The sequence below is a fragment of the Pseudophryne corroboree genome, chromosome 6, assembly GCF_028390025.1.
Source record: "Pseudophryne corroboree isolate aPseCor3 chromosome 6, aPseCor3.hap2, whole genome shotgun sequence".
In the NCBI taxonomy this organism is placed as follows: domain Eukaryota; kingdom Metazoa; phylum Chordata; class Amphibia; order Anura; family Myobatrachidae; genus Pseudophryne; species Pseudophryne corroboree.
In genome coordinates this window covers 247,547,628-247,575,541 of record NC_086449.1, presented here as the reverse complement: position 1 = coordinate 247,575,541, position 27,914 = coordinate 247,547,628, and the positions used below count along the sequence as shown (strand labels likewise).

The 27,914-nt window shown below is 47.6% G+C and overlaps 1 protein-coding gene across 6 annotated transcripts in view; it reads right to left on the bottom strand.

Moving 5' to 3' along the window:
• PRC1 (protein regulator of cytokinesis 1) overlaps positions 1 to 27,914 on the bottom strand; it is a 252,249-nt gene that overhangs the window by 86,136 nt on the left and 138,199 nt on the right. For all 6 annotated transcript variants that reach the window (XM_063925849.1, XM_063925851.1, XM_063925850.1 and 3 more), the window contains 4 exons: positions 17,098 to 17,220; positions 16,789 to 17,019; positions 16,507 to 16,677; positions 16,272 to 16,421 (listed from right to left, as the gene is read on the bottom strand). In XM_063925849.1, the coding sequence (XP_063781919.1) occupies positions 16,272 to 16,421; positions 16,507 to 16,677; positions 16,789 to 17,019; positions 17,098 to 17,220 (675 nt within the window). The remainder of the gene's footprint in view (positions 1 to 16,271; positions 16,422 to 16,506; positions 16,678 to 16,788; positions 17,020 to 17,097; positions 17,221 to 27,914) is intronic.

Here is a 27,914-nt window from a genome sequence, read left to right as displayed (position 1 = left end):
TGAAAGAAAATTGACAGAGCCGAGATCTGTACCTTAATGGAGCCCAGTTTTAGGCCCATATTCACTCCTGCTTGCAGGAAATGCAGAAATCGACCTAGTTGAAATTCCTCCGTTGGGGCCTTTTCGGCCTCACACCATGCAACATACCTCCGCCATATGCGGTGATAATGAGTTGCTGTGACCTCTTTCCTGGCTTTAATAAGCGTAGGAATGACTTCCTCCGGAATGCCCTTTTCCTTCAGGATCCGGCTTTCAACCGCCATGCCGTCAAACGCAGCCGCGGTAAGTCTTGGAACAGACAGGGGCCCTGCTGCAGCAGGTCCTGTCTGAGCGGCAGAGACCACGGGTCCTCTGAGATCATCTCTTGAAGTTCCGGGTACCACGCTCTTCTCGGCCAATCCGGAACCACGAGAATTGTGTTTACTCCTCGCTTTCTTATTATTCTCAATACCTTTGGTATGAGAGGTAGAGGAGGGAACACAAACTGACTGGTACACCCACGGTGTCACTAGAGCGTCCACAGCTATCGCCTGAGGGTCTCTTGACCTGGCGCAATACTTCTCTAGTTTTTTTTTTTTTTTAAATTGTTTATTTTAATTTACAGGTTATAAACTTTACAGGTTACAAACATTACAGCAGCCTCCCCCCATTCTTGGGGTGGGCTGTTCCGTCTAACATTATAGTACCAAAAGCAGAGATATAACCTTAAAATAAGGAACATATGGTTCCCATGATGCACAGATACAGCAAGGAGTTATGCATCGGGGTAAGCAGATACTGTTCAATTGGATGGGAACCAAAAAAACAAGCTCATGATTATATCAATAAGAGGATAAAGACTAAAGAAAGAGAACATGAAGGGCGAGAAGAAGAGACAGGGAAGACTGAGAGGGAATAGAGTAGAGGGGGAGAGGGGACAAGGTTGGAGAGAGGCCGCTGGTACGCCCCCGTGTTGCGCTGGCTACGCACAGGGCGCCAGTACAAGATGGAAAGTGCTATTCGGGGAACACGGAAAGGATATGTTGATGATATCCCACGGGCTACTTATCAGGTTAGGAGAGTACAGGGATCATAATAGGAGGGCCGTCGAGCTCCCGGAGGGTCGTACTCCATGTGCGGGAGCCTGTGAGTCGAACCATAGTTCCCAGTTTTGAAGGAACTGGAAAGATCTGTTATGGAGGTATGCAGTGATTTTTTCCATACTTGCGAAGTACCATACTTTGTTGATGATCTGTTGTATAGGGGGGGGCTCCTTCTTTTTCCAATGGAGGGCAATTGCGCATCTAGCCGCGTTCAAGATCTGTGTCAGTAATTTACCCGAGTTCGGAGGTGCATTGGCAATGGGGAGACCTAGCAGGAATGACCAAGGGTCTTTGTATATCCGGGTCTGGAGTACTGTACTCAGCAAGCGTGCGACTGAATCCCAGTATAGCTTAATTTTGGGGCACGTCCACCATATGTGGAGGAAAGAGCCATGTCCTCCGCACCCTCTCCAGCACAAAGGCTGAGAGGAGGGAAACATTTTGTGGAGTCTAGAGGGGACTAGATACCACCTATATAATATTTTATATGCGTTTTCCTTAACTAAGGTTGAGATAGAGGATTTCGCGGCCGCCGTAAAGATATCTGACCAATCATAGTCATCCGGTATCGGGCCAAGGTCCTGTTCCCACTTGAGTATAAAAGCCGGGGTCACCGATTTATCCTCTGCCTGGAGAAGGGAATACAGTAGGGTGATGATTCCTCGAGCAAGCGGTTTGTGATAACAATAGGACTCCAGAGTGGAGAGAGGTTGGAATGGGGATGAGCTCATTAAGGATGAGACAAAATGTTTCACCTGGAGATAGGTAAAAGGATTCGCTTCCGGGAAGTCATGTTTTGATATGATATCCGGTAAGGGTGCACAAGACCCCTCGGACAACACATCTAGAACAAAGCGAATGTTATGTGTCGACCATGGGCGCGAGCGGGTTATGGATTGGCCTGGGACGAAAGCAGGGTTGTCCCATAAAGGGGTAAGCGCCGAGGGAAATGACAGCATGTGGAAATGACGTGTGCAATAGTCCCAGATCTGGCAAGTGAATTCCAGAACCGGGTGGAGTTGCAAATGGGGAGATCTAGTTTTAGGAGGGGATAAGAGTATAGATGATAGAGATGGAGTGTGGCTAAGCGTCCTCTCTAACTGAAGCCAACGTATGGACTGCGTAGGGGCGAACCATGCCACTGCTTGGCTGAGATGGGTAGCCAGATAGTAAAGACGGATGTCTGGGAATCCTCTCCCCCCTTCTTGCACTGGTTTGCGGAGGGTAGAAAACCCTATCCTAGGGGTTTTATTTCTCCACACAAAACGAAGCAACCACGAATGGGTTTGTGCCAGTACCGAATCCGGGACTTTCACTGGCAGCGTCTGAAACAAATAGAGGAGACGGGGGATAATATTCATTTTCAGAGCAATAATACGACCCAGCCAAGAGATGATTAGTGATTTCCATTTATGGAGATCGGCCTTAAGGTTTTTAAGCAATGGCGAGAAGTTTTCCTTAAACAAGTCTCCATAGCGACTCGTAATATAGACCCCCAGATATCGAATTTTAGAAGTGCACCAGGAGAATTTAAAGTTATTTTGCATGTTGGCTATTTGGGAAGGGGAGATGTGGAAGGGAAGAGCTTCTGTCTTGGACCAATTGACTTTGTAGCCCGATATATTTCCGTAATCAGACAGGAGAGTAAAAAGGTTCGGCAGAGAGGTGTGAGGTGAGGAAAGTGATAGGAGGACGTCGTCTGCGAACAAGGAGATCTTGTAAACAGAGTCCCCCACTTCCAGTCCTCCGATATCAGGCGAGGCTCGTATGCGTGCTGCTAATGGCTCTATCACTAAGGCAAAAATCAGGGGTGAGAGTGGGCAGCCCTGTCTGGTACCATTGGAAATGTTCAAAGGGTCTGATTGTACTCCGTTCACAGATACCCTAGCGGAAGGGGTCGAGTATAAAGCTTGTATCCCTGCAAGGAATTCCCCCTGAAAACCCAAATGAGCAAGGGTTTCAAACATAAAGGGCCATCCTATTCTGTCAAATGCTTTCTCCGCGTCCAGAGAAAGCAAGAGAGCAGGAGTGTGTGTAAGGTTGATATAATGAGTCAGGCTAATAACTCGTCTCGTGTTGTCTCGGGCTTGGCGGCCGGGAATAAATCCTACCTGGTCGTTATGGATAAGGTGGGGCAAGACACTATTTAGACGGAGGGCTAATATTTTGGCATAGATCTTGATATCTGAGTTAAGTAGTGATATAGGCCTATAATTAGCGCAATTAGATGTGTCCTTACCCTCCTTAGGAATGACTATAATCTTAGCCTCCAGTGCCGATTTGGAGAAAGAAGCTCCCTGCAAGACAGCATTGAAAAGGGCTGAGAGGTGAGGTGTAAGCTGGGGGAGAAAGGTCTTGTAATATGCGGCCGTAAAGCCGTCTGGGCCAGGGGCTTTGTTAAGTTTTAGGGTTTTGACAACAGTGGCAATTTCTTCGTCGGATATCTCTGAATTCAATTCGGCAGAAACCGATGAGCTCAGACGAGGGAGATGGCAGTGGGATAGGAAGGTACGGATAGCCCCAATAAAGTCTGGTTTCGTCTGAGTGGTCTCATGGGCGTTGTATAGCTTCTCGTAGAAGCGAGAGAAAGTTTCAGTGATACGTTTAGGATCCCTAGTCTTCTCACCAGAGAGAGGCTGGATGGACATAACGTTGTTCCTTGCAAGTTTAGCCCGGAGCCTAGAGGCTAATAGCCGATCGGCTTTATCCCCTTTTTCGTAGAAGGATTGGTTGAGCCACTTCAGGCTGGTCTCCACCTTCGTCGTTAGGAGCATATTTAATTCACCTCTGACCGCAGATAGGGAGGAGAGATCCGTTTCGGACCCTGTTTTTTTGTGTTTCAGTGAGAGGGAACTAAGCATGTCTGAGAGTTCCCGGATGCGTTTAGATCTGGTCTTCTTGTTATAAGAGGAGGCGCTGATCAGGCATCCACGTATAACCGCTTTATGAGCGTCCCATAGTAACATAGGGGGAACAGATGGGGATGCGTTTGTCTCAAAGTAGTGGGAGATTTCGGCGGCTATGTGGGCTTTCGTTTGGGGGTTAAGAAGGAGTCTGTCATTCAATCTCCACACAGGATGGCGAGCGGGTGGATGTGAGCCCTGGACATCTACAGTGACCGGGCCGTGGTCTGACCACGTGTTGGGGTGAATGGAGGTGTCAATGATACATTGCGCAGGCTCCGAACTCAGGAAAATCATGTCCAGTCTTGTGTAAACATCGTATATGGGGGAATAGTATGTGTAATCTTTAGCAGTCGGCTCTTTCACTCTCCATGTATCGAAGAGAAGGTGGCGTGACAGCAGGAGGTTCAAAGCAGCTGTATTACGCGTATGTGAGGGGCGCATAGATCTGGGCAGAGGTTTAGATCTGTCCAGAACGCTGTCCAAAGTCACATTAAAATCCCCCCCTAATACCACACTACCGCATCTGTGTAGGGCTAAGAGGCTATTTAGGGAGTGGAAAAAGGGGGCCTGGTTCTGGTTTGGAGCATAGACATTTAAGAATGTATAGGGGGACCCGTTTAACAACCCCACCAGCAACAGGTATCTACCTTCAGGGTCGCTCAGTATTTCAGAGGGGATGAAATCTAAATGATTAGCAAAGAGTACAGAGACCCCTTTCTTCTTGCGTATGGGGTCGCAAGCATGGAAAGTGAGCGGGAAGTGTTTGGACTTAAGTTCTGGATGAGATTACTTCTCTAGTTTTTTGTTTAGGCGGGACGCCATCATGTCCACCTGTGGACGACCCCATTGATTTACAATCATTTGGAAGACTTCTGGATGAAGTCCCCACTCTCCCGGGTGGAGGTCGTGCCTGCTGAGAGTCTGCTTCCCAGTTGTCCACTCCCGGGATGAACACTGCTGACAGTGCTAGTACATGATTCTCCGCCCATCGGAGAATTTTTGTGGCTTCTGCCATCGCCGTCCTGCTTCTTGTGCCGCCCTGTCGATTCACATGGGCGACTGCCGTGATGTTGTCTGACTGGATCAGCACCGGCTGGTGTAGGAGCAGGGATTTTGCTTGACTTAGGGCATTGTAAATGGCCCTTAGTTCCAGAATATTTATGTGAAGGGCAGTCTCCTGACTTGACCATAGTCCTTGGAAGTTTCTTCCCTTTGTGACTGCCCCCCAGCCTCGTAGGCTGGCATCCGTGGTCACCAGGACCCAGTCCTGTATGCCGAATCTGCGGCCCTCCAGAAGATGAGCACTGTGCAGCCACCACAGAAGAGACACCCTGGTTCGTGGAGACAGGGTTATTAAACGATGCATCTGAAGATGCGATCCGGACCACTTGTCCAACAGGTCCCACTGAAAAATTCTGGCATGGAACCTGCCGAATGGAATTGCTTCGTAAGAAGCTACCATCTTTCCCAGGACCCGCGTGCAGTGATGCACCGATACCTGTTTTGGTTTTAGGAGGTCTCTGACTAGAGAAGACAACTCCCTGGCTTTCTCCACCGGGAGAAACACTTTTTTCTGGGCCGTGTCCAGAATCATTCCCAGGAACATTAGACGTGTCGTGGGGACCAGCTGTGACTTTGGGATATTCAGAATCCAACCGTGCTGGCTCAGCACTTCCTGAGATAGTGCTACTCCCACTAACAACTGTTCCTTGGATCGTGCCTTTATTAGGAGATCGTCCAAGTATGGGATAATTAAAACTCCCTTTTTTCGAAGGAGTATCATCATTTCCGCCATAACCTTGGTAAATACCCTCGGTGCCGTGGAGAGTCCAAACGGCAGCGTCTGGAATTGGTAATGGCAATCCTGTACCACAAATCTGAGGTACTACTGGTGAGAATTGTAAATGGGGACATGCAGGTAAGTATCCTTGATGTCCAGGGATACCATGTAATCCCCCTCGTCCAGGCTTGCAATAACCGCCCTGAGCGTTTCCATCTTGAACTTGAATTTTTTTATGTATGTGTTCAAGGATTTCAAATTTAAAATGGGTCTCACCGAACCGTCCGGTTTCGGCACCACAAATAGTGTGGAATAGTAACCCCGGCCTTGTTGAAGTAGGGGTACCTTGATTATCACCTGCTGGGAATACAGCTTGTGAATCGCTGCTAGCACCGCCTCCCTGTCTGAGGGAGCAATCGGCAAGGCGGATTTTAGGAAACGGCGGGGTGGAGTCGCCTCGAATTCCAGCCTGTATCCCTGAGATACTATTTGAAGGATCCAGGGATCCACCTGTGAGCGAGCCCACTGATCGCTGAAATTCCTGAGGCGGGCCCCCACCGTACCTGGCTCCGCCTGTGAAGCCCCACCGTCATGCGGCGGACTTGGAAGAGGAAGCGGGGGAGGACTTTTGTTCCTGGGAACCTGCTGTTTGCTGCAGCCTTTTTCCCCTGCCTCTGCCTCTTGACAGTAAAGACCCTCCTTTTCCCCGCTTGTTTTTCTGGGACCGAAAGGACTGAACCTGATAAAATGGCGCCTTCTTAGGCTGTGAGGGGACATGGGGTAAAAATGCTGACTTCCCAGACGTTGCTGTGGAAACTAGGTCGGAGAGACCATCCCCAAATAATTCCTCCCCCTTATAAGGCAAAACTTCCATGTGCCTTTTGGAATCTGCATCTCCAGTCCACTGGCGAGTCCATAAGCATCTCCTAGCAGAGATGGATAATGCACTTACTTTAGATGCCAGTCGGCAGATTTCCCTCTGTGCATCTCTCATGTATAAGACTGAGTCTTTGATATGGTCAATTGTTAGCAGGATCGTGTCTCTGTCTAACGTGTCAATATCTTCTGACAGTTTATCTGACCACGCAGCGGCAGCACTGCACATCCATGCTGACGCAATAGCTGGTCTGAGTATAATGCCTGAGTGTGTATATACAGACTTCAGGATCGCCTCCTGCTTTCTATCAACAGGTTCCTTAAGGGCGGCCGTATCCTGGGACGGTAGTGCCACCTTTTTAGACAAACGTGTGAGCGCTTTATCCACCTTCGGGGGTGTTTCCCAACGTAACCTATCCTCTGGCGGTAAAGGGAACGCCATTAGTAGCTTCTTAGGAATTACCAATTTCTTATCAGGGGAAGCCCACGCTTCTTCACACACTTCATTTAATTCATCTGACGGGGGAAAAACTACAGGTAGTTTATTCTCCCCAAACAGAATACCCTTTTTTGTGGTACCTGGATGTAAATCAGAAATATTTAACACCTCTTTCATTGCCTCAATCATGCAGTGAATGGCCTTAACGGGCATTAAATTTGACTCATCGTCGTCGACACTGGTGTCAGTATCCGTGTCGACATCTACTTGTGCCACCTGAGATAGCGGGCGTTTCAGAGCCCCTGATGACTTTTGAGACACCTGGACAGGCACGAGCTGAAGACTCGGCTGTCCCACAGTCGGCATGTCGGCAAATTTTTTATGTAAGGAGTCTATACGTGCACTCATTTCCTGCCATAATACCATCCACTCTGGTGTCTGACCCCCAGGGGGTGACATCCCTGCTAAAGGCATCTGCTCCCCCTCCACATCATTATCCTCTTCAAACATGTCGACACAGCCGTACCAACACACTCCACACACACAGGACCCACAAAAGCCCTTTGGGGGGACAGAGTAAGAGTATGCCAGCACACACCAGAGCGCTATATATATATATATATATATATATATATATATATATATATATATATATATATATATATATATATATATTTAATAAGAATTTACTTACCGATAATTCTATTTCTCGTAGTCCGTAGTGGATGCTGGGGACTCCGTCAGGACCATGGGGAATAGCGGGCTCCGCAGGAGACAGGGCACATCTAAAAAGCTTTTTAGGTCACATGGTGTGTACTGGCTCCTCCCCCCATGACCCTCCTCCAAGCCTCAGTTAGGTACTGTGCCCGGACGAGCGTACACAATAAGGAAGGATCTTGAATCCCGGGTAAGACTCATACCAGCCACACCAATCACACCGTACAACTTGTGATCTGAACCCAGTTAACAGTATGATAACAAAACGAAGTAGCCTCCCGAAAAGATGGCTCACAACAATAGTAATAACCCGATTTTTGTAACAATAACTATGTACAAGCATTGCAGACAATCCGCACTTGGGATGGGCGCCCAGCATCCACTACGGACTACGAGAAATAGAATTATCGGTAAGTAAATTCTTATTTTCTCTAACGTCCTAGTGGATGCTGGGGACTCCGTCAGGACCATGGGGATTATACCAAAGCTCCCAAACGGGCGGGAGAGTGCGGATGACTCTGCAGCACCGAATGAGAGAACTCCAGGTCCTCCTTAGCCAGAGTATCAAAATTTGTAAAATTTTACAAACGTGTTCTCCCCTGACCACGTAGCTGCTCGGCAAAGTTGTAATGCCGAGACTCCTCGGGCAGCCGCCCAGGATGAGCCCACCTTCCTTGTGGAATGGGCATCTACATATTTCGTCTGTGGCAGGCCTGCCACAGAATGTGCAAGCTGAATTGTACTACAAATCCAGCGTGCAATAGACTGCTTAGAAGCATGAGCACCCAGCTTGTTGGGTGTATACAGTATAAACAGCAAGTCAGACTTTCTGACTCCAGCCGTCCTAACTATATTATATATATATATATATATATATATATATATATATATATATATATATATATATATATATATATATATATATATATATATATATATATATATATTTTTAGGGCCCTGACCACGTCTAGTAACTTGGAGTCCTCCAAGTCCCTAGTAGCCGCAGGCACCACAAGAGGTTGTTTCAGGTGAAAACGCTGACACCCCTTTATGAAGAAACTGGAGACGAGTCCCAGTTCTGTCCTGTTCAAATGGAAAATTTTAATATGGGCTTTTGTAAGACAAAGCCGCCCATTCTGACAATCGCCTGGCCGAGGCCAGGGCTAACAACATGGTCACTTCCCATGTGAGATATTTGTCAACAGCATGGTCACTTTCCATGTGAGATATTTCAAATCCACAGATTTGAGCGGTTCAAACCAATATGATTTTAAGAAATCCCAACACTATGTTGAGATCTCACGGTGCCCCTAGGGGCACAAAAAAGCTGTATATGCAATACATCCTTTACAATCTGGACTTCAGGAACTGAAGTCAATTCTTTCTGGAAGAAAATCTACAGGGCCGAAATTTAAATGTTAATGAACCCCAGTTTGAGGTCCAAAACACTCCTGTTTTCAGGAAGTGTAGAAATCGACCTAGTTGAATTTCCGTCGTGGAGCCTTCTGGCCTCACCCACGCAACATATTTTCACCACATGTGGTGATGACGTTGTGCGGTCACCTCCTTCCTGGCTTTGACCAGGGTAGGTATGACCTCTTATGGAATGCCTTTTCCCTTCAGGAACCGGCATTCAACCGCCATGCCGTCAAACGCAGCCGCGGTAAGTCTTGGAATAGACATGGTACTTGCTGAATCAAGTCCCTCTCAGCTCCCCAGGCCCTTAGTCCTCTGTGAGCATTTCTTGAAGTTCCGGGTACCAAGTCCCTCTTGGCCAATCCGGAGCCACTAGTATAGTTCATACTCCTCTATGTCTTATAATTCTCAATACCCTGGTTATGAGAAACAGAGGAGGGAACACATACACAGACTGGTACACCCACGGTGTTACCAGAACATCCACAGCTATCGCCTGAAGGTCTCATGACCTGGCGGAATACCTGTCCCGTTTTTTGTTCGGGCGGGACGCCATCATGTCCACCTTTGGTCTTTGCCAACGGTCCACAATCATGTTGAAAAACTTCCCTATGAAGTTTCCACTCTCCCGGGTGGAGGTCATGCCTGCTGAGGAAGTCTGCTTCCCAGTCGTCCACTCCCGGAAAGAACACTGCTGACAGTGCTATCACATGATTTTCCGCCTAGCGAAAAATCCTTGCAGTTTTCACTGCCCTCCTGCTTCTTGTGCCGCCCTTCTGTTTACGTGGGCGACTGCCGTGATGTTATCCCACTGGATCAATACCGGCTGACCTTGAAGCAGAGGTCTAGCTAAGTTTAGAGCATTATAAATTTGCTCTAAGCTTATTTATGCGGAGAGAATTCTCCAGACTTAATCACACTTCCCTGGAAATTTTTTCCCTGTGTGACTGTTCCCCAGCCTCTCAGGCTGGCCTCTGTGGTCACCGGCATCCAATCCTGAATGCCGAATCTGCGGCCCTCTAGAAGATGAGCACTCTGTAATCACCACAGGAGAGACACCCTTTTCCTTGGATATAGGGTTATCCGCTGATGCATCTGAGGATGCGATCCGGACCATTTGTCCAGCAGATCCCACTGAAGAGTTCTTGCGGGAAATCTGCCGAATGGAATTGCTTCGTAATAAGCCACCATTTTTACCAGGACTCTTGTGCAATGATGCACTGACACTTTTCCTGGTTTTAGGAGGATCCCGATTAGCTCGGATAACTCCCTGGTTTTCTCCACTGGGAGAAACACGTTTTTCTGGACTGTGTCCAGAATCTTCCCTAGGAACAGTAGACGTGTCGTCGGAAAAAGCTGCGATTTTGGAATATTTAGAATCCACTCGTGCTGTCGTAGAACTACTTAAGATAGTGCTACTCCGACCTCCAACTGTTCTCTGGACCTTGCCCTTATCAGGAAAGCGTCCATGTTTCTTTTATGAAAAATCCTCATTCCGGCCATTACCTTGGTAAAGACCCGGGGCGCCGTGGACAATCCAAACGGCAGCGTCTGAACTGATAGTGACAGTTCTGTACCAGGAACCTGAAGTACCCTTGGTGAGAAGGGCAAATTTGGACCTGTAGGTAAACGTCCCTGATATCCAGTGACATCATATCGTCCCCTTCTTCCTGGTTCGCTATCACTGCTCCGAGTGACTCCATCTTGATTTGAACGCTTGTATGTAAGTGTTCAAATATTTCAGATCTCACCGAGCCGGTTGGCTTTAGTACCACAATATAGTGTGGAATACTACCCCCTTCCTTGTTGTAAGAAGGGTACTTTGATTATCACCTGCTGGGAATACAGCCTGTGAATTGTGTGAGGGGGAGACGTCTCGAATTTCCAATGTACACCTGGGATATTACATGTAGGATCCCGGAGTTCCCTTGCGAGTGTTGCTGAAACTCTTGAGATGACCCCCTACCGCACCTGAGTCCGCTTGTACGGCCCCAGCGTTATGCTGCGGACTTGGCAGAAGCCGTGAGGAGCTTCTGTTCCTGGGAATGAGCTGCTTGCTGCAGTCTTCTTCCCTTTCCTCTCCCCCTGGGCAGATATGACTGGCCTTCGCCCGCCTGCCCGTATGGGGACGAAAGGACTGAGACTGAAAAGACTGTGTCCTTTTCTGCCAATATGTGACTCGGGGTAACAAAAGGTGGATTTTTCAGCTGTTGCCATGGCCACCAGGTCCAATGGACCGCCCCTTTATACGGCAATACTTCCATATGCCGTCTGGAATCTGCCTCACCTGACCACTGTTGTGTCTTCGTCTGGCAGATATGTACATCACATTTACTCTTGATGCCAGAATGCAAATATGCCTCTGCGCATCACACATATATAGAAATGCATCCTTAAAATGCTCTATAGACAATAAAATCCTGTCCCTGTCAAGGGTATCAAAATTTTCAGTCAGGAAATCCGACCAAGCCCCCTCAGCGCTGCACATCCAGGCTGAGGCGATTGCTGGTCGTAGTATAACACCAGTATGTGTGTATATACTGTTATGATATTTTCCAGCTTCCTATCAGCTGGCTCCTTGAGGGCGGCCGTATCTGGAAATGGTAACGCCATGTTTTTTATAAGCGTGTGAGCGCCTTGTCCACCCTAAGGTGTGTTTTCCAACTCGCCCTTACCCCTTACTACTGGCGGGAAAAAGGGTATACCGCCCATAACTTTCTGTCGGAGGAACCCCACGTATCATCACACACTTCATTTAATTTATCTGATTCAGGCAAAACTACAAGTAGTTTATTCCCACCCTACAAAATACCCTTATTTGTGGTACTTGTGGTATCAGAAATACGTAACACCTCCTTCATTGCCCTTAACATGTAACTTGTGGCCCTAAAGGAAAAATACGTTTGTTTCTTCACCGTCGACACTGGGGTCAGTGTCCGTGTCAGTGTCTGTCGACCGACTGAGGTAAATGGGCGTTTTTACAAGCCCCTGACGGTGTCTGAGACGCCTGGACCGATACTAAATTTGTCCGCCGGCTGTCTCATGTCGTCAACCGGCTTGCAGCGTGTTGACATTATCACGTAATTCCATAAGTAAGCCATCCATTCTGGTGTCGACTCCCTAGAGAGTGACATCACCATTACAGGCAATTTTCTCCGTCTCCTCACCAACATTTTCCTCATACATGTCGACACACACGTACCGACCTACAGCACACACATACAGGGAATGCTCTGATAGAGGACAGGACCCACTAGCCCTTTGGGGAGACAGACGGAGAGTTTGCCAGCACACACCAAAAGCGCCATAATGTATATAACAACCCTAGAAGGTGTTGCTTCTATATATGGGCTCTTAATATATAATTATATCGCCAATTTATGCCCCCCTTCTCTTTAACCCTGTTTCTGTAGTGCAGGGGAGAGTGGGAGCCTTCCTCACCAGCGGAGCTGGTCAGGAAAATGGCGCTGAGTGCTGAGGAGAATAAGCTCCGCCCCTTTCACGGCGGGCTTTTCTCCCGGTTATTAGGAAAACTGGCCTGGGTTAAATACATACATATAGCCTTAATGGCTATATGTGATGTATTTATTTGCCAAATAGGTATTTATATTGCTGCCCAGGGCGCCCCCAGCAGCGCCCTGCACCCTCCGTGACCGTGTCAGTGAGCCGTGTAGCAACAATGGCGCACAGCTGCAGTGCTGTGCGCTACCTCTCTGAAGACTGTGAAGTCTTCTGCCGCCTGTTTCCGGACCTCCGTTCCGCCGTCTTTCTTCAGCGTCTGTAAGGGGGATCGGCGGCGCGGCTCCGGGACGAACCCCAGGCTGACCTGTGTTCCGACTCCCTCTGGAGCTCAGTGTCCAGTAGCCTAAAACTTCAATCCTCCTGCACGCAGGTGAGTTGCAAGTCTCTCCCCTAAGTCCCTCGTTGCAGTGATCCTGTCGCCAGCAGGAATCACTGATTAGAAACCTAAAAAAAAACTTTACTAAACAGCTCCTTAAGAGAGCCATCCAGTTTGCACCCTTCTCGGACGGGCACAAAAACCTAACTGAGGCTTGGAGGAGGGTCATGGGGGGAGGAGCCAGTACACACCATGTGACCTAAAAAGCTTTTTAGATGTGCCCTGTCTCCTGCGGAGCCCGCTATTCCCCATGGTCCTGACGGAGTCCCCAGCATCCACTAGGACGTTAGAGAAATTTATATATATATATATATATTATATACACACACACACACATATATATATATATATATATATATATATATATATATATATATATATATATATATATATATATATATATATATATATATACATACACACACACAGGGACTAACCGAGTTATGTCCCTAATAGCTGCTTTTCAATATAATATACTGTATACAGTGCCAATTTTAATGCCCCCCCTCTCATTTCCCTCTTACTGTACTGTAGAATTGCAGGGAAGAGCCAGGGAGCTTCCTTCCAGCCGAGCTGTGGGGGAAAAATGGCGCCAGTGTGCTGAGGAGATAGGCTCCGCCCCTTTTTTGCGGCGTATTCTCCCGCTTTTTATGGGATTCTGGCAGGGGTATTTACCTCATATATAGCCCCAGGGGCTATATATTGAGGTATTTTAGCCAGCCAAGGTGTTTTTATTGCTGCCTCAGGGCGCCCCCCCCCCCCCCCCCCCAGCGCCATGCACCCTCAGTGACCGGAGTGTGAAGTGTGTATGAGGAGCAATGGCGCACAGCTGCAGTGCTGTGCGCTACCTTGGTGAAGACAGGATGTCTTCATGCCGCCGATTTTCCGGACCATCTTCTTGCTTCTGGCTCTGTAAGGGGGACGGCGGCGCGGCTCCGGGACCGAACATCAAGGCTGGGCCTGCGGTCGATCCCTCTGGAGCTAATGGTGTCCAGTAGCCTAAGAAGCCCAATCCGGCTGCAAGCAGGCGAGTTCGCTTCTTCTCCCCTTAGTCCCTCGCTGCAGTGAGCCTGTTGCCAGCAGGTCTCACTGAAAATAACAAATTCTAATACTATAACTTTCAAAGAGCTCAGGAGAGCCCCTAGTGTGCATCCAACCTCGGCCGGGCACGAAATCTAACTGAGGCTTGGAGGAGGGTCATTGTGGGAGGAGCCAGTGCACACCAGGTAGTCTAAGATCTTTCTAGAGTGCCCAGCCTCCTTCGGAGCCCGCTATTCCCCATGGTCCTTACGGAGTTCCCAGCATCCACTAGGACGTCAGAGAAAAGGAAATTTTGTGAGTGGTTTTTGTAAAAAAATATTCGTCGGTTAAGTGGTTAAACCTTCTGGATGTATATAATTATTTTGAAACATCCAGAATAATTTTTGTTTACATAACAATCTGAAACTGTTTCCTCCTTGTTTGGTTGCTGGAATATGTTCTAAACCTAATAATTTTAAACAAGTGGGGTTGCTGTTTTGACAATCATAAAATATTTTGATACACTATGGATCAGAACCTTTTTCATTATATTTCCGTGATGCTTCAGGAATCTGATTTTTAAAAGACCTTGAAGTCCCACATATATATTTGAGATTACAATCACATATTAACATATTAATTAAAATGAAATGAGCACTAGATGATAATTAAAATTGTGTGGCACCTGTGAAAAAAAGGCTACATTAAAACAAATGTTTAAGCTCCTTTATGGAAATAGTTAGGAAGGATGCAGAATATGGGCTGCAGCTGTATTGAATCTGCAAACATCTAACCCTAGTATGCCCTACTTCTGACCTAGTCGAGTGTGCACTCCGAGATGCAGTGAGGAGCAAACACCAACAAAGTATTGATTGCCGCCACGTCCAGCGGTAACAGTCACTGGCTTATGACGTCACTCCATTCAGTCCAGGCAGGTGGTGCAGCTATAAGCTGGCTGCGCTGATGGTAAATATCCCTCCTACGGCCTTCCAACTCACTTTTTCAAGGATGATCCTTGATAAAGTACGTTGAACCGCATGAAACGCGTTGTAAGGCCGCAGGAGGGACATTTACCATCAGCACAGCCAGCAGCTGCATCACCTCCCGGGACTGAGCGGAATTACGTCATAAGATGGTGACTTAACACTGGACGCGGCGGCAGCGACAACCGATGGTATTGGAATATACCACCAACTGTATTATTCCAGAGAGACTGAAGCAAGGATATTCTTAATACCTGGACTATAAATATGGAAGTTTGGGGAACTCTGACCTAGGGGATTGAGTTACTAACCCAAGGTAATGGCTTCCATGGGGTATTAAGAAGGAACTGAATTATCACCAAGTATAATCCCCTGTTGGAAACAAGTGCCATAATCCCTTTATTTCAGTCTAGCAATCATACCAAAAACTTGACACTACTGCTCCACTATTACAGGTGTAAGACATGGATTTGTGTATGTCCATCATGTATAGGCTAGTACATGAATACATTGTGTTAGGGGCTCCATACATCATGATTTGCAACACGGCATGCACAAGTCAATAAATGAGTTATCAGAATATGGAAAAAGAGATGCTAAAGATATTTGCTATATATTATGCACAGAAGCCAGATACACACTGAAGTGATGTTGGGATGATTTGCTGCTTCTTAAGGACAAAGTCTAAATCGCTTAGTGTGTACGGATGATTTGTGAGCTCCAGCAGTCGCATGCAACATCGTTCCTGCTGCACGGCCAACTGGACGATAACACATGCAACCTTGTGTACGCTAATGAAGGAGGGAACGATATATATCATTGTCCCTTCATTAAATCGTGTAGTGCAGGCATTCCCAACCACGGTCCTCAAGGCACACCAACAGTGCAGGTTTTAGTGATATCCAGGCTGCAGAACAGATGGTTAAATCAAAATAACTGAGCTACTACTTAAGTCACCTGTACTGAAGCCCGGATATCACAAAAATCTGCACTGTTAGTGTGCCTTGAGGACCGTGGTTGGGAATGCCTGGTCTAGTGTGTAGCAGCAATCAGGATCAAGGAAATAGCCCCAACTGCTGGTCGCTCTAGTGTGTACCCGGCTCTAGAGTCCACATGAAATACGTTTTTCTGTAAGGTCAAAAAACAACACTTACTGCTTTAATAGTTTTTCCTTTTGATCCAGTCATATGCAGTGACATAGCATTTCTCTCCTCTTCAGTGATCTGAAGTCTATCCCAGAGCTCAAGAATTTTGGACCGTAATTCTTCACATAAGGATTGATTTTGAGTAATCTGTTCTTCTAACTGAAATTATACAGAAAAAGGTCACGCCATATACGGCCATAAAGATTATGACTGAGACAGATTTATAAATAGAACATTCCCTCACCTGAAAGAGAAGCTGATGTAAAGCTGAAAGATTTTCCTTTGAAAGACAGAAAGCTTCTTCCTCTTCACAAACAACATCCCTCTCAAAGCTAGTATTAGGCAGGTGATCCAGCTCCTCCATGCAGAGGATGATCCGGTTCTTGGTTTTCACAAACTCTGCTTCACGACTTTCCTACAGGGTTAGTGAGAACAATAAAAGCTGTAAGAATACCATATGATTATAGCGCGTCAAAATTTGCAGCTTAGCAACATGCTTAGGGGAAAAAGTAACATCCGAGTTAACCTTTTCTACAGAAAGTGCAGATAAGTGCCTCCTAAATTGATCTAGTTCATCCAGGCTTGGAACACGTTGACCATCAACATAGTAAGGAGATGTGCACAGAATGTCACACAAGTCTTGATCACGTTGCTTTAACAGTTTAAGTTCCTGCATTCTTTCCTTTTTTTGTTTCAACAGGACTTCAACGCGTGTTCGTAAATCCTTTTCCAGCTGCAGAATAGTGCTATCATCCTCCTGAGGAACAGAACCAAGCCGTAAGACTTCAACTTCACTAGACATCTGTTTTCAGCACTAATACAATTAATTACTTACTTCAAATGGAGGAAGATGCAGTTCATCACACAGTGTGTTTAGCTCTTGGCGACAGACATCAATGCTCTTTAGGAGACGTTCCTTCAAGCTTTCTTCTTCATCAATCATTCTTGTTAAAAGCATCTGTAAAATAAGAATTTACTTACCGATAATTCTATTTCTCGGAGTCCGTAGTGGATGCTGGGGTTCCTGAAAGGACCATGGGGAATAGCGGCTCCGCAGGAGACAGGGCACAAAAAAGTAAAGCTTTACTAGGTCAGGTGGTGTGCACTGGCTCCTCCCCCTATGACCCTCCTCCAGACTCCAGTTAGGTACTGTGCCCGGACGAGCATACACAATAAGGGAGGCATTTTGAATCCCGGGTAAGACTCATACCAGCCACACCAATCACACCGTACAACTTGTGATCTAAACCCAGTTAACAGTATGACAACAGAAAGGGCCTCTTAAAGATGGCTCCTTAACAATAACCCGAATTAGTTAACAATAACTATGTACAAGTATTGCAGATAATCCGCACTTGGGATGGGCGCCCAGCATCCACTACGGACTCCGAGAAATAGAATTATCGGTAAGTAAATTCTTATTTTCTCTATCGTCCTAAGTGGATGCTGGGGTTCCTGAAAGGACCATGGGGATTATACCAAAGCTCCCAAACGGGCGGGAGAGTGCGGATGACTCTGCAGCACCGAATGAGAGAACTCCAGGTCCTCCTTTGCCAGGGTATCAAATTTGTAAAATTTTACAAACGTGTTCTCCCCCGACCACGTAGCTGCTCGGCAGAGTTGTAATGCCGAGACCCCTCGGGCAGCCGCCCAAGATGAGCCCACCTTCCTTGTGGAGTGGGCTTTTACAGTTTTAGGCTGTGGCAGGCCTGCCACAGAATGTGCAAGTTGAATTGTGTTACAAATCCAACGAGCAATCGACTGCTTAGAAGCAGGTGCGCCCAACTTGTTGGGTGCATACAATATAAACAGCGAGTCAGATTTTCTGACTCCAGCCGTCCTTGCAATGTATATTTTTAAGGCTCTGACAACGTCCAACAACTTGGAGTCCTCCAAGTCGCTAGTGGCCGCAGGCACCACAATAGGTTGGTTCAGATGAAATGCTGATACCACTTTAGGGAGAAAATGCGGACGAGTCCGCAGTTCTGCCCTATCCGAATGGAAGATTAGATAAGGACTTTTATAAGATAAAGCCGCCAATTCAGATACTCTCCTGGCAGAGGCCAGGGCTAGTAACATAGTCACTTTCAATGTGAGATATTTCAAATCCACCTTTTTCAATGGTTCAAACCAATGGGATTTGAGGAAATCTAAAACTACATTTAGATCCCACGGTGCCACCGGAGGCACCACAGGAGGCTGTATTTGCAGTACTCCCTTGACAAAAGTCTGGACCTCAGGGACAGAGGCCAATTCTTTTTGGAAGAATATTGACAGGGCCGAAATTTGAACCTTAATGGATCCCAATTTGAGACCCATAGATAATCCTGATTGCAGGAAATGTAGGAAACGACCCAGTTGGAATTCCTCCGTCGGAACCCTCCGATCCTCGCACCACGCTACATATTTTCGCCAAATGCGGTGATAATGTTTCACGGTGACTTCCTTCCGTGCCTTAATCAAGGTAGGAATGACTTCTTCTGGAATGCCTTTCCCTTTTAGGATCTGGCGTTCAACCGCCATGCCGTCAAACGCAGCCGCGGTAAGTCTTGAAAAAGACAGGGACCCTGCTGTAGCAGGTCCCTTCTCAGAGGTAGAGGCCACGGTTCGTCCGTGAGCATCTCTTGAAGTTCCGGATACCAAGTCCTTCTCGGCCAATCCGGAACCACTAGTATTGTTCTTACTCTTCTTTGCCGTATGATCTTCAATACCTTTGGTATGAGCGGCAGAGGAGGAAACACATACACTGACTGGTACACCCAAGGAGTTACCAGTGCGTCCACAGCTATTGCCTGTGGATCTCTTGACCTGGCGCAATATTTGTCCAGTTTCTTGTTGAGGCGAGACGCCATCATGTCTACAATTGGTCTTTCCCAACGGTCTATTAACATGTTGAAGACTTCTGGATGTAGACCCCACTCTCCCGGATGAAGATCGTGTCTGCTGAGGAAGTCTGCTTCCCAGTTGTCCACGCCCGGGATGAACACTGCTGACAGTGCTATCACGTGATTCTCCGCCCAGCGAAGAATCTTGGCAGCTTCTGCCATTGCACTCCTGCTTCTTGTGCCGCCCTGCCTGTTTACATGGGCGACCGCCGTGATGTTGTCCGACTGAATCAACACCGGCTTTCCTTGCAGGAGAAGTTCCGCCTGGCTTAGAGCATTGTAGATTGCTCTTAGTTCCAGAATGTTTATGTGAAGAGACTTTTCCAGACTCGTCCATACTCCCTGGAAGTTTCTTCCTTGTGTGACTGCTCCCCAGCCTCTCAGGCTGGCGTCCGTGGTCACCAGGATCCAATCCTGAATGCCGAATCTGCGGCCTTCTAATAGGTGAGCCTTCTGCAACCACCACAGAAGTGACACCCTTGTCTTTGGTGACAGGGTTATTCGCAGGTGCATCTGCAGATGCGACCCTGACCATTTGTCCAACAGATCCCTTTGGAATATTCTTGCATGGAATCTGCCGAATGGAATTGCTTCGTAAGAAGCCACCATTTTTCCCAGGACTCTTGTGCATTGATGTACTGACACTTTTCCTGGTTTTAGGAGGTTCCTGACCAGATCGGATAACTCCTTGGCTTTTTCCTCTGGAAGGAAAACCTTTTTCTGAACCGTGTCCAGAATCATTCCTAGGAACAGCAGACGAGTTGTCGGGATTAAATGGGATTTTGGAATATTCAGAATCCACCCGTGTTGTCTTAGCACCTCTTGAGATAGTGCTAAAGCTGTCTCCAGCTGTTCTCTGGACCTTGCCCTTATTAGGAGATCGTCCAAGTATGGGATAACTAATACGCCTTTTCTTCGAAGAAGAATCATCATCTCGGCCATTACCTTGGTAAAGACCCGAGGCGCCGTGGACAATCCGAACGGCAGCGTCTGAAACTGATAGTGACAGTTTTGAACAATGAACCTGAGGTACCCCTGGTGTGCGGGGTAAATCGGAACGTGTAGATACGCATCCTTGATGTCCAAGGATACCATAAAGTCCCCTTCTTCCAGGTTCGCTATCACTGCTCTGAGTGACTCCATCTTGAACTTGAACTTTTTTATGTAGAGGTTCAAGGACTTCAGATTTAGAATAGGCCTTACCGAGCCATCCGGCTTCGGTACCACAAATAGAGTGGAATAATACCCCTTTCCTTGTTGTAATAGGGGTACTTTGACTATCACCTGCTGAGCGTACAGCTTGTGAATGGCTTCCAACACCCTCTCCCTTTCGGAAGAGACGGTTGGTAAGGCAGACTTCAGGAAACGATGAGGAGGATCCGTCTCTAATTCCAACCTGTACCCCTGAGATATTATCTGCAGGATCCAGGGGTCTACCTGCGAGTGAGCCCACTGCGCGCTGTAATTTTTGAGACGGCCCCCCACTGTCCCCGAGTCCGCTTGAGAGGCCCCAGCGTCATGCTGAGGTTTTTGCAGGAGCCGGGGAGGGCTTCTGTTCCTGGGAAGGAGCTGCCTGTTGGTGTCTCTTCCCTCTTCCTCTGCCTCGTGGCAGGTACGACAAGCCCTTTGCTCTCTTATTTTTGTAGGAGCGAAAAGGCTGCGGTTGAAAGGTCGGTGCCTTTCTCTGTTGGGGAGTGACTTGAGGTAAAAAAAATGGATTTCCCGGCAGTAGCCGTGGCCACCAAGTCTGATAGACCAACTCCAAATAACTCCTCCCCTTTATACGGCAAAACCTCCATGTGACGTTTTGAATCCGCATCGCCTGTCCACTGTCGTGTCCATAAGGCTCTTCTGGCTGAAATGGACATAGCACTCACCCGAGATGCCAGTGTGCAAATATCCCTCTGTGCATCACGCATATAGATAAATGCATCCTTTATTTGTTCTAACGACAGTAAAACATTGTCCCTATCTAGGGTATCAATATTTTCAATCAGGGATTCTGACCAAACTACTCCAGCACTGCACATCCAGGCAGTTGCTATAGCTGGTCGTAGTATAACACCTGCATGTGTGTATATATTCTTTTGAATAACTTCCATCTTTCTATCTGATGGATCCTTAAGTGCGGCCGTCTCAGGAGAGGGTAACGCCACTTGTTTGGATAAGCGTGTGAGCGCCTTGTCCACCTTAGGGGGTGTTTCCCAGCGCGCCCTAACCTCTGGCGGGAAAGGGTATAATGCCAATAACTTTTTTGAAATTATCAACTTTTTATCAGGAGCAACCCACGCTTCATCACACACGTCATTTAATTCTTCTGATTCAGGAAAAACTGTTTGTAGTTTTTTCACACCATACATAATACCCTGTTTTACGGTATCTGTAGTATCAGCTAAATGTAACGTCTCCTTCATTGCCAAAATCATATAACGTGTGGCCCTACTGGAAAATACGTTTGAATTTCTACCGTCGTCACTGGAATCAGTGCCCGTGTCTGGGTCTGTGTCGACCGACTGAGGCAAAGGGCGTTTTACAGCCCCTGACGGTGTTTGAGGCGCCTGGACAGGCATTAATTGATTGTCCGGCCGCCTCATGTCCTCAACTGACTGTTTAAGGGAAGATAAACCATCACGTAATTCCACAAATAAAGGCATCCATTCTGGTGTCGACCCCCTGGGGGGTGACATCTGCATATTTGGCAATTGCTCCGCCTCCACACCAATATCGTCCTCATACATGTCGACACCACGTACCGACACACACCGCAAACTCACAGGGAATGCTCTAATGAAGACAGGACCCACTAGCCCTTTTGGGGAGACAGAGGGAGAGTCTGCCAGCACACACCACAAAGCGCTATATATACAAGGGATATCCTTATATTAAGTGCTCCCTTATAGCTGCTTTAATATATATATATATAGCCATTAATGTGCCCCCCCTCTCTGTTTTACCCTGTTTCTGTAGTGCAGTGCAGGGGAGAGACCTGGGAGCCGTTCTGACCAGCGGAGCTGTGACAGAAAATGGCGCCGTGTGCTGAGGAGATAGGCCCCGCCCCTTTTTCGGCGGGTTCTTCTCCCGCTATTTTTCCAGTCAGGCAGGGGTTAAATATCTCCATATAGCCCCTATGGGCTATATGTGAGGTATTTTTAGCCTTGTATAAGGTTTATATTTGCCTCTCAGAGCGCCCCCCCCCAGCGCTCTGCACCCTCAGTGACTGCCCAGTGAAGTGTGCTGAGAGGAAAATGGCGCACAGCTGCAGTGCTGTGCGCTACCTTATGAAGACTGAGGAGTCTTCAGCCGCCGGTTTCCGGACCTCTTCACGCTTCAGCATCTGCAAGGGGGTCGGCGGCGCGGCTCCGGGACCGGACTCCACGGCTGGGCCTGTGTTCGATCCCTCTGGAGCTAATGGTGTCCAGTAGCCAAGCAGCAAATCCACTCTGCATGCAGGTGAGTTTACTACTTTCCCCCTAAGTCCCACGTTGCAGTGATCCTGTTGCCAGCAGGACTCACTGTAAAGAAAAAAAAACCTAAACTAAACTTTCTCTAAGCAGCTCTTTAGGAGAGCCACCTAGATTGCACCCTTCTCGTTCGGGCACAAAATCTAACTGGAGTCTGGAGGAGGGTCATAGGGGGAGGAGCCAGTGCACACCACCTGACCTAGTAAAGCTTTACTTTTTTGTGCCCTGTCTCCTGCGGAGCCGCTATTCCCCATGGTCCTTTCAGGAACCCCAGCATCCACTTAGGACGATAGAGAAAGTATATATACACACAATAGGAAATGGCACACAAGATAAGCAGATTTACCATAAAATAAGTAGTTAGACCAAATCTTGAATAGGGTCGAGTTTTGTCCACTGTAATGTGAAGACACAAACTCAGAGTTGGGTGACGTCATAAAAAGGAATAAAGTTGTACAAAAAGGTTAAACAGTAAAATATTTTTTATCTTTGGAGAAAAAATAAGAATTTACTTACCGATAATTCTATTTCTCATAGTCCGTAGTGGATGCTGGGACTTCCGTAAGGACCATGGGGAATAGCGGCTCCGCAGGAGACTGGGCACAAAAAGTAAAAGCTTTAGACTAGCTGGTGTGCACTGGCTCCTCCCCCTATGACCCTCCTCCAAGCCTCAGTTAGGATACTGTGCCCGGACGAGCGTACATAATAAGGAAGGATTTTGAATCCCGGGTAAGACTCATACCAGCCACACCAATCACACTGTACAACCTGTGATCTGAACCCAGTTAACAGTATGATAAACGTAGGAGCCTCTGAAAAGATGGCTCACAACAATAAACAACCCGATTTTTTGTAACAATAACTATATACAAGTATTGCAGACAATCCGCACTTGGGATGGGCGCCCAGCATCCACTACGGACTATGAGAAATAGAATTACCGGTAAGTAAATTCTTATTTTCTCTGACGTCCTAGTGGATGCTGGGACTTCCGTAAGGACCATGGGGATTATACCAAAGCTCCCAAACGGGCGGGAGAGTGCGGATGACTCTGCAGCACCGAATGAGAGAACTCCAGGTCCTCCTCAGCCAGGGTATCGAATTTGTAAAATTTTGCAAACGTGTTTGCCCCTGACCAAGTAGCTGCTCAGCAAAGTTGTAAAGCCGAGACCCCTCGGGCAGCCGCCCAAGATGAGCCCACTTTTCTTGTGGAATGGGCTTTAACAGATTTTGGCTGTGGCAGTCCTGCCACAGAATGTGCAAGCTGAATTATACTACAAATCCAACGAGCAATCGTCTGCTTAGAAGCAGGAGCACCCAGCTTGTTGGGTGCATACAGGATAAACAGCGAGTCAGATTTTCTGACTCCAGCTGTCCTGGAAACATATATTTTCAGGGCCCTGACTACGTCCAACAACTTGGAGTCCTCCAAGTCCCTAGTAGCCGCAGGCACCACAATAGGTTGGTTCATGTGAAACGCTGAAACCACCTTAGGGAGAAATTGAGGACGAGTCCTCAATTCTGCCCTGTCTGAATGAAAAATTAGGTAAGGGCTTTTATATGACAAAGCCGCCCTTTCTGAGACACGCCTGGCTGACGCCAGCATGACCACCTTCCATGTGAGATATTTTAATTCCACAGTGGTGAGTGGTTCAAACCAATGTGATTTTAGGAACCCTAAAACTACATTGAGATCCCAAGGTGCCACTGGTGGCACAAAAGGAGGTTGTATATGCAATACCCCCTTGACAAACGTCTGAACTTCAGGCAATGAAGCCAGTTCTTTCTGGAAGAAGATCGACAGGGCCGAAATTTGAACCTTAATGGATCCTAATTTTAGGCCCATAGACAGTCCTGCTTGCAGGAAATGCAGGAAACGACCCAGTTGAAATTCCTCTGTGGGGGCCTTCTTAGCCTCACACCAGGAAACATATTTTCGCCAAATGCGGTGATAATGTTTCGCAGTTACATCCTTCCTGGCTTTGATAAGGGTAGGGATGACTTCATCTGGAATGCCTTTTTCCATCAGGATCCGGCGTTCAACCGCCATGCCGTCAAACGCAGCTGCGGTTCCTCCGTGAGCATCTCTTGCAGTTCCGGGTACCAAGTTCTTCTTGGCCAATCCGGAGCCACGAGTATAGTCTTCACTCCTCTCCTTCTTATGATTCTCAGTACTTTTGGAATGAGAGGCAGAGGAGGGAACACATACACCGACTGGTACACCCACGGTGTTACCAGAGCGTCCACCGCTATTGCCTGAGGGTCCCTTGACCTGGCGCAATATCTGTCCAGTTTTTTGTTGAGACGGGACGCCATCATGTCCACCTTTGGTTTTTCCCAACGGTTTACAATCACTTGAAAGACTTCTGGGTGAAGTCCCCACTCCCCCGGGTGGAGGTCGTGTCTGCTGAGGAAGTCTGCTTCCCAGTTGTCCACTCCCGGAATGAACACTGCTGACAGTGCCACCACATGATTTTCCGCCCAGCGAAGAATCCTTGCAGCTTCTGCCATTGCCCTCCTGCTTCTTGTGCCGCCCTGTCTGTTGACGTGGGCGACTGCCGTGATGTTGTCCGATTGAATCAATACCGACTGACCCTGAAGCAGAGGCCTTGCTTGACTTAGGGCATTGTAAATGGCCCTTAGTTCCAGGATATTTATGTGAAGAGACGTTTCCATGCTTGACCACAAGCCCTGGAAATTTCTTCCCTGTGTGACTGCTCCCCAGCCTCTCAGGCTGGCATCGGTGGTCACCAGCATCCAATCCTGAATGCCGAATCTGCGGCCCTCTAGAAGATGAGCACTCTGTAACCACCACAGGAGAGACACCCTTGTCCTTGGAGATAGGGTTATCCGCTGATGCATCTGAAGATGCGATCCGGACCATTTGTCCAGCAGATCCCACTGAAAAGTTCTTGCATGGAATCTTCCGAATGGAATCGCTTCGTAAGAAGCCACCATTTTTCCCAGGACTCTCGTGCATTGATGCACTGACACTTGGCCTGGTTTTAGGAGTTTCCTGACTAGCTCGGATAACTCCCTGGCCTTCTCCTCCGGGAGAAACACCTTTTTCTGGACTGTGTCCAGAATCATCCCCAGGAACAGTAGACGTGTTGTTGGAATCAGCTGTGATTTTGGGATATTTAGGATCCACCCGTGCTGACGTACCTGAGATAGTGCTACTCCGACCTCTAACTGTTCCCTGGACCTTGCCCTTATCAGGAGATCGTCCAAGTAAGGGATAATTAAGACGCCTTTTCTTCGAAGAAGAATCATCATTTCGGCCATTACCTTGGTAAAGACCCGTGGTGCCGTGGACAATCCAAACGGCAGCGTCTGAAACTGATAATGACAGTTTTGTACCACAAACCTGAGGTACCCTTGGTGAGAAGGGTAGATTGGGACATGGAGATAAGCATCTTTGATGTCCAGAGACAACATATAGTCCCCTTCTTCCAGGTTCGCTATCACTGCTCTGAGTGACTCCATCTTGAATTTGAACCTTTTTATGTAAGTGTTCAAGGATTTTAGATTTAAAATTGGTCTCACCGAGCCGTCCGGCTTCGGTACCACAAACAGCGTGGAATAATACCCCTTTCCCTGTTGTAGGAGGGGTACCTTGATTATCACCTGCTGGGAATACAGCTTGTGAATAGCTTCCACTACCGCCTCCCTGTCGGAGGGAGACGTTGGTAGAGCAGACTCCAGGAACCGGCGAGGGGGAGACGTCTCGAATTCCAATTTGTACCCCTGTGATACTACCTGCAGGATCCAGGGGTCCACTTGCGAGTGAGCCCACTGCGCGCTGAAATTCTTGAGACGGCCCCCCACCGTCCGCTTGTAAGGCCCCAGCGTCATGCTGAAGACTTGGCAGAAGCGGGGGAGGGCTTCTGCTCCTGGGAAGAGGCTGCCTGGTGCAGTCTTTTTCCCCTTCCTCTGCCCCGGGGCAGAAATGAGTGGCCTTTTGCCCGCTTGCCCTTATGGGAACGAAAGGACTGAGTTTGAAAAGACGGTGTCTTTTTCTGCTGAGAGGTGACCTGGGGTAAAAAGGTGGATTTTCCAGCCGTTGCTGTGGCCACCAGGTCCGATAGACCGACCCCAAATAACTCCTCCCCTTTATACGGCAATACTTCCATATGTCGTTTGGAATCCGCATCACCTGACCACTGTCGCGTCCATAACGCTCTTCTGGCAGAAATGGACATCGCACTCACTCTAGATGCCAGGGTGCAAATATCCCTCTGTGCATCTCGCATATATAGTAATGCATCCTTTAAATGCTCTATAGTTAATAATATACTGTCCCTATCCAGGGTATCAATATTTTCAGTCAGGGAATCCGACCAAGCCACTCCAGCACTGCACATCCAGGCTGAGGCGATTGCTGGTCGCAGTATAACACCAGTATGTGTGTATATACCTTTTAGGATATTTTCCAGCCTTCTATCAGCTGGTTCCTTAAGGGCGGCCGTATCGGGAGACGGTAACGCCACTTGTTTTGATAAGCGTGTGAGCGCCTTATCTACCCTAGGGGGTGTTTCCCACCGTGCCCTAACCTCTGGCGGGAAAGGGTATAGTGCCAATAATTTATTAGAAATCAGCAGTTTTTTATCGGGGGAAAACCACGCTTTATCACACACCTCATTTAATTCATCTGATTCAGGAAAAACTACTGGTAGTTTTTTCACACCCCACATAATACCCTTTTTTGTGGTACTTGTAGTGTCAGAAATATTCAATGCCTCCTTCATTGCCGTGATCATGTAACGTGTGGCCCTACTGGACATTACGTTTGTCTCCTCACCGTCGACACTGGATTCAGTATCCGTGTCTGGGTCTGTGTCGACCATCTGAGGTAACGGGCGTTTTAGCGCCCCCGACGGTGTCTGAGACGCCTGAACAGGCACTAATTGATTTGCCGGCTGTCTCATGTCGTCAACAGTTTTTTGCAAAGTGCTGACACTGTCACGTAATTCTTTAAACACGACCATCCAGTCAGGTGTCGACTCCCTAGGGGGTGACATCACTAACACAGGCAATTGCTCTGCTTCCACATCATTTTCCTCCTCATACATGTCGACACAATCGTACCGACACCCAGCACACACACAGGGAATGCTCTGAAAGAGGACAGGACCCCACGAGCCCTTTGGGGAGACAGAGGGAGAGTTTGCCAGCACACACCAGAGCGCTATATATATATATATATATATATATATATATATATATATATATATATATATATACAGGGATAACCTTATGTAAGTGTTACTCCCTTTATAGCTGCTGTTTTATATTAGCTGAAAATA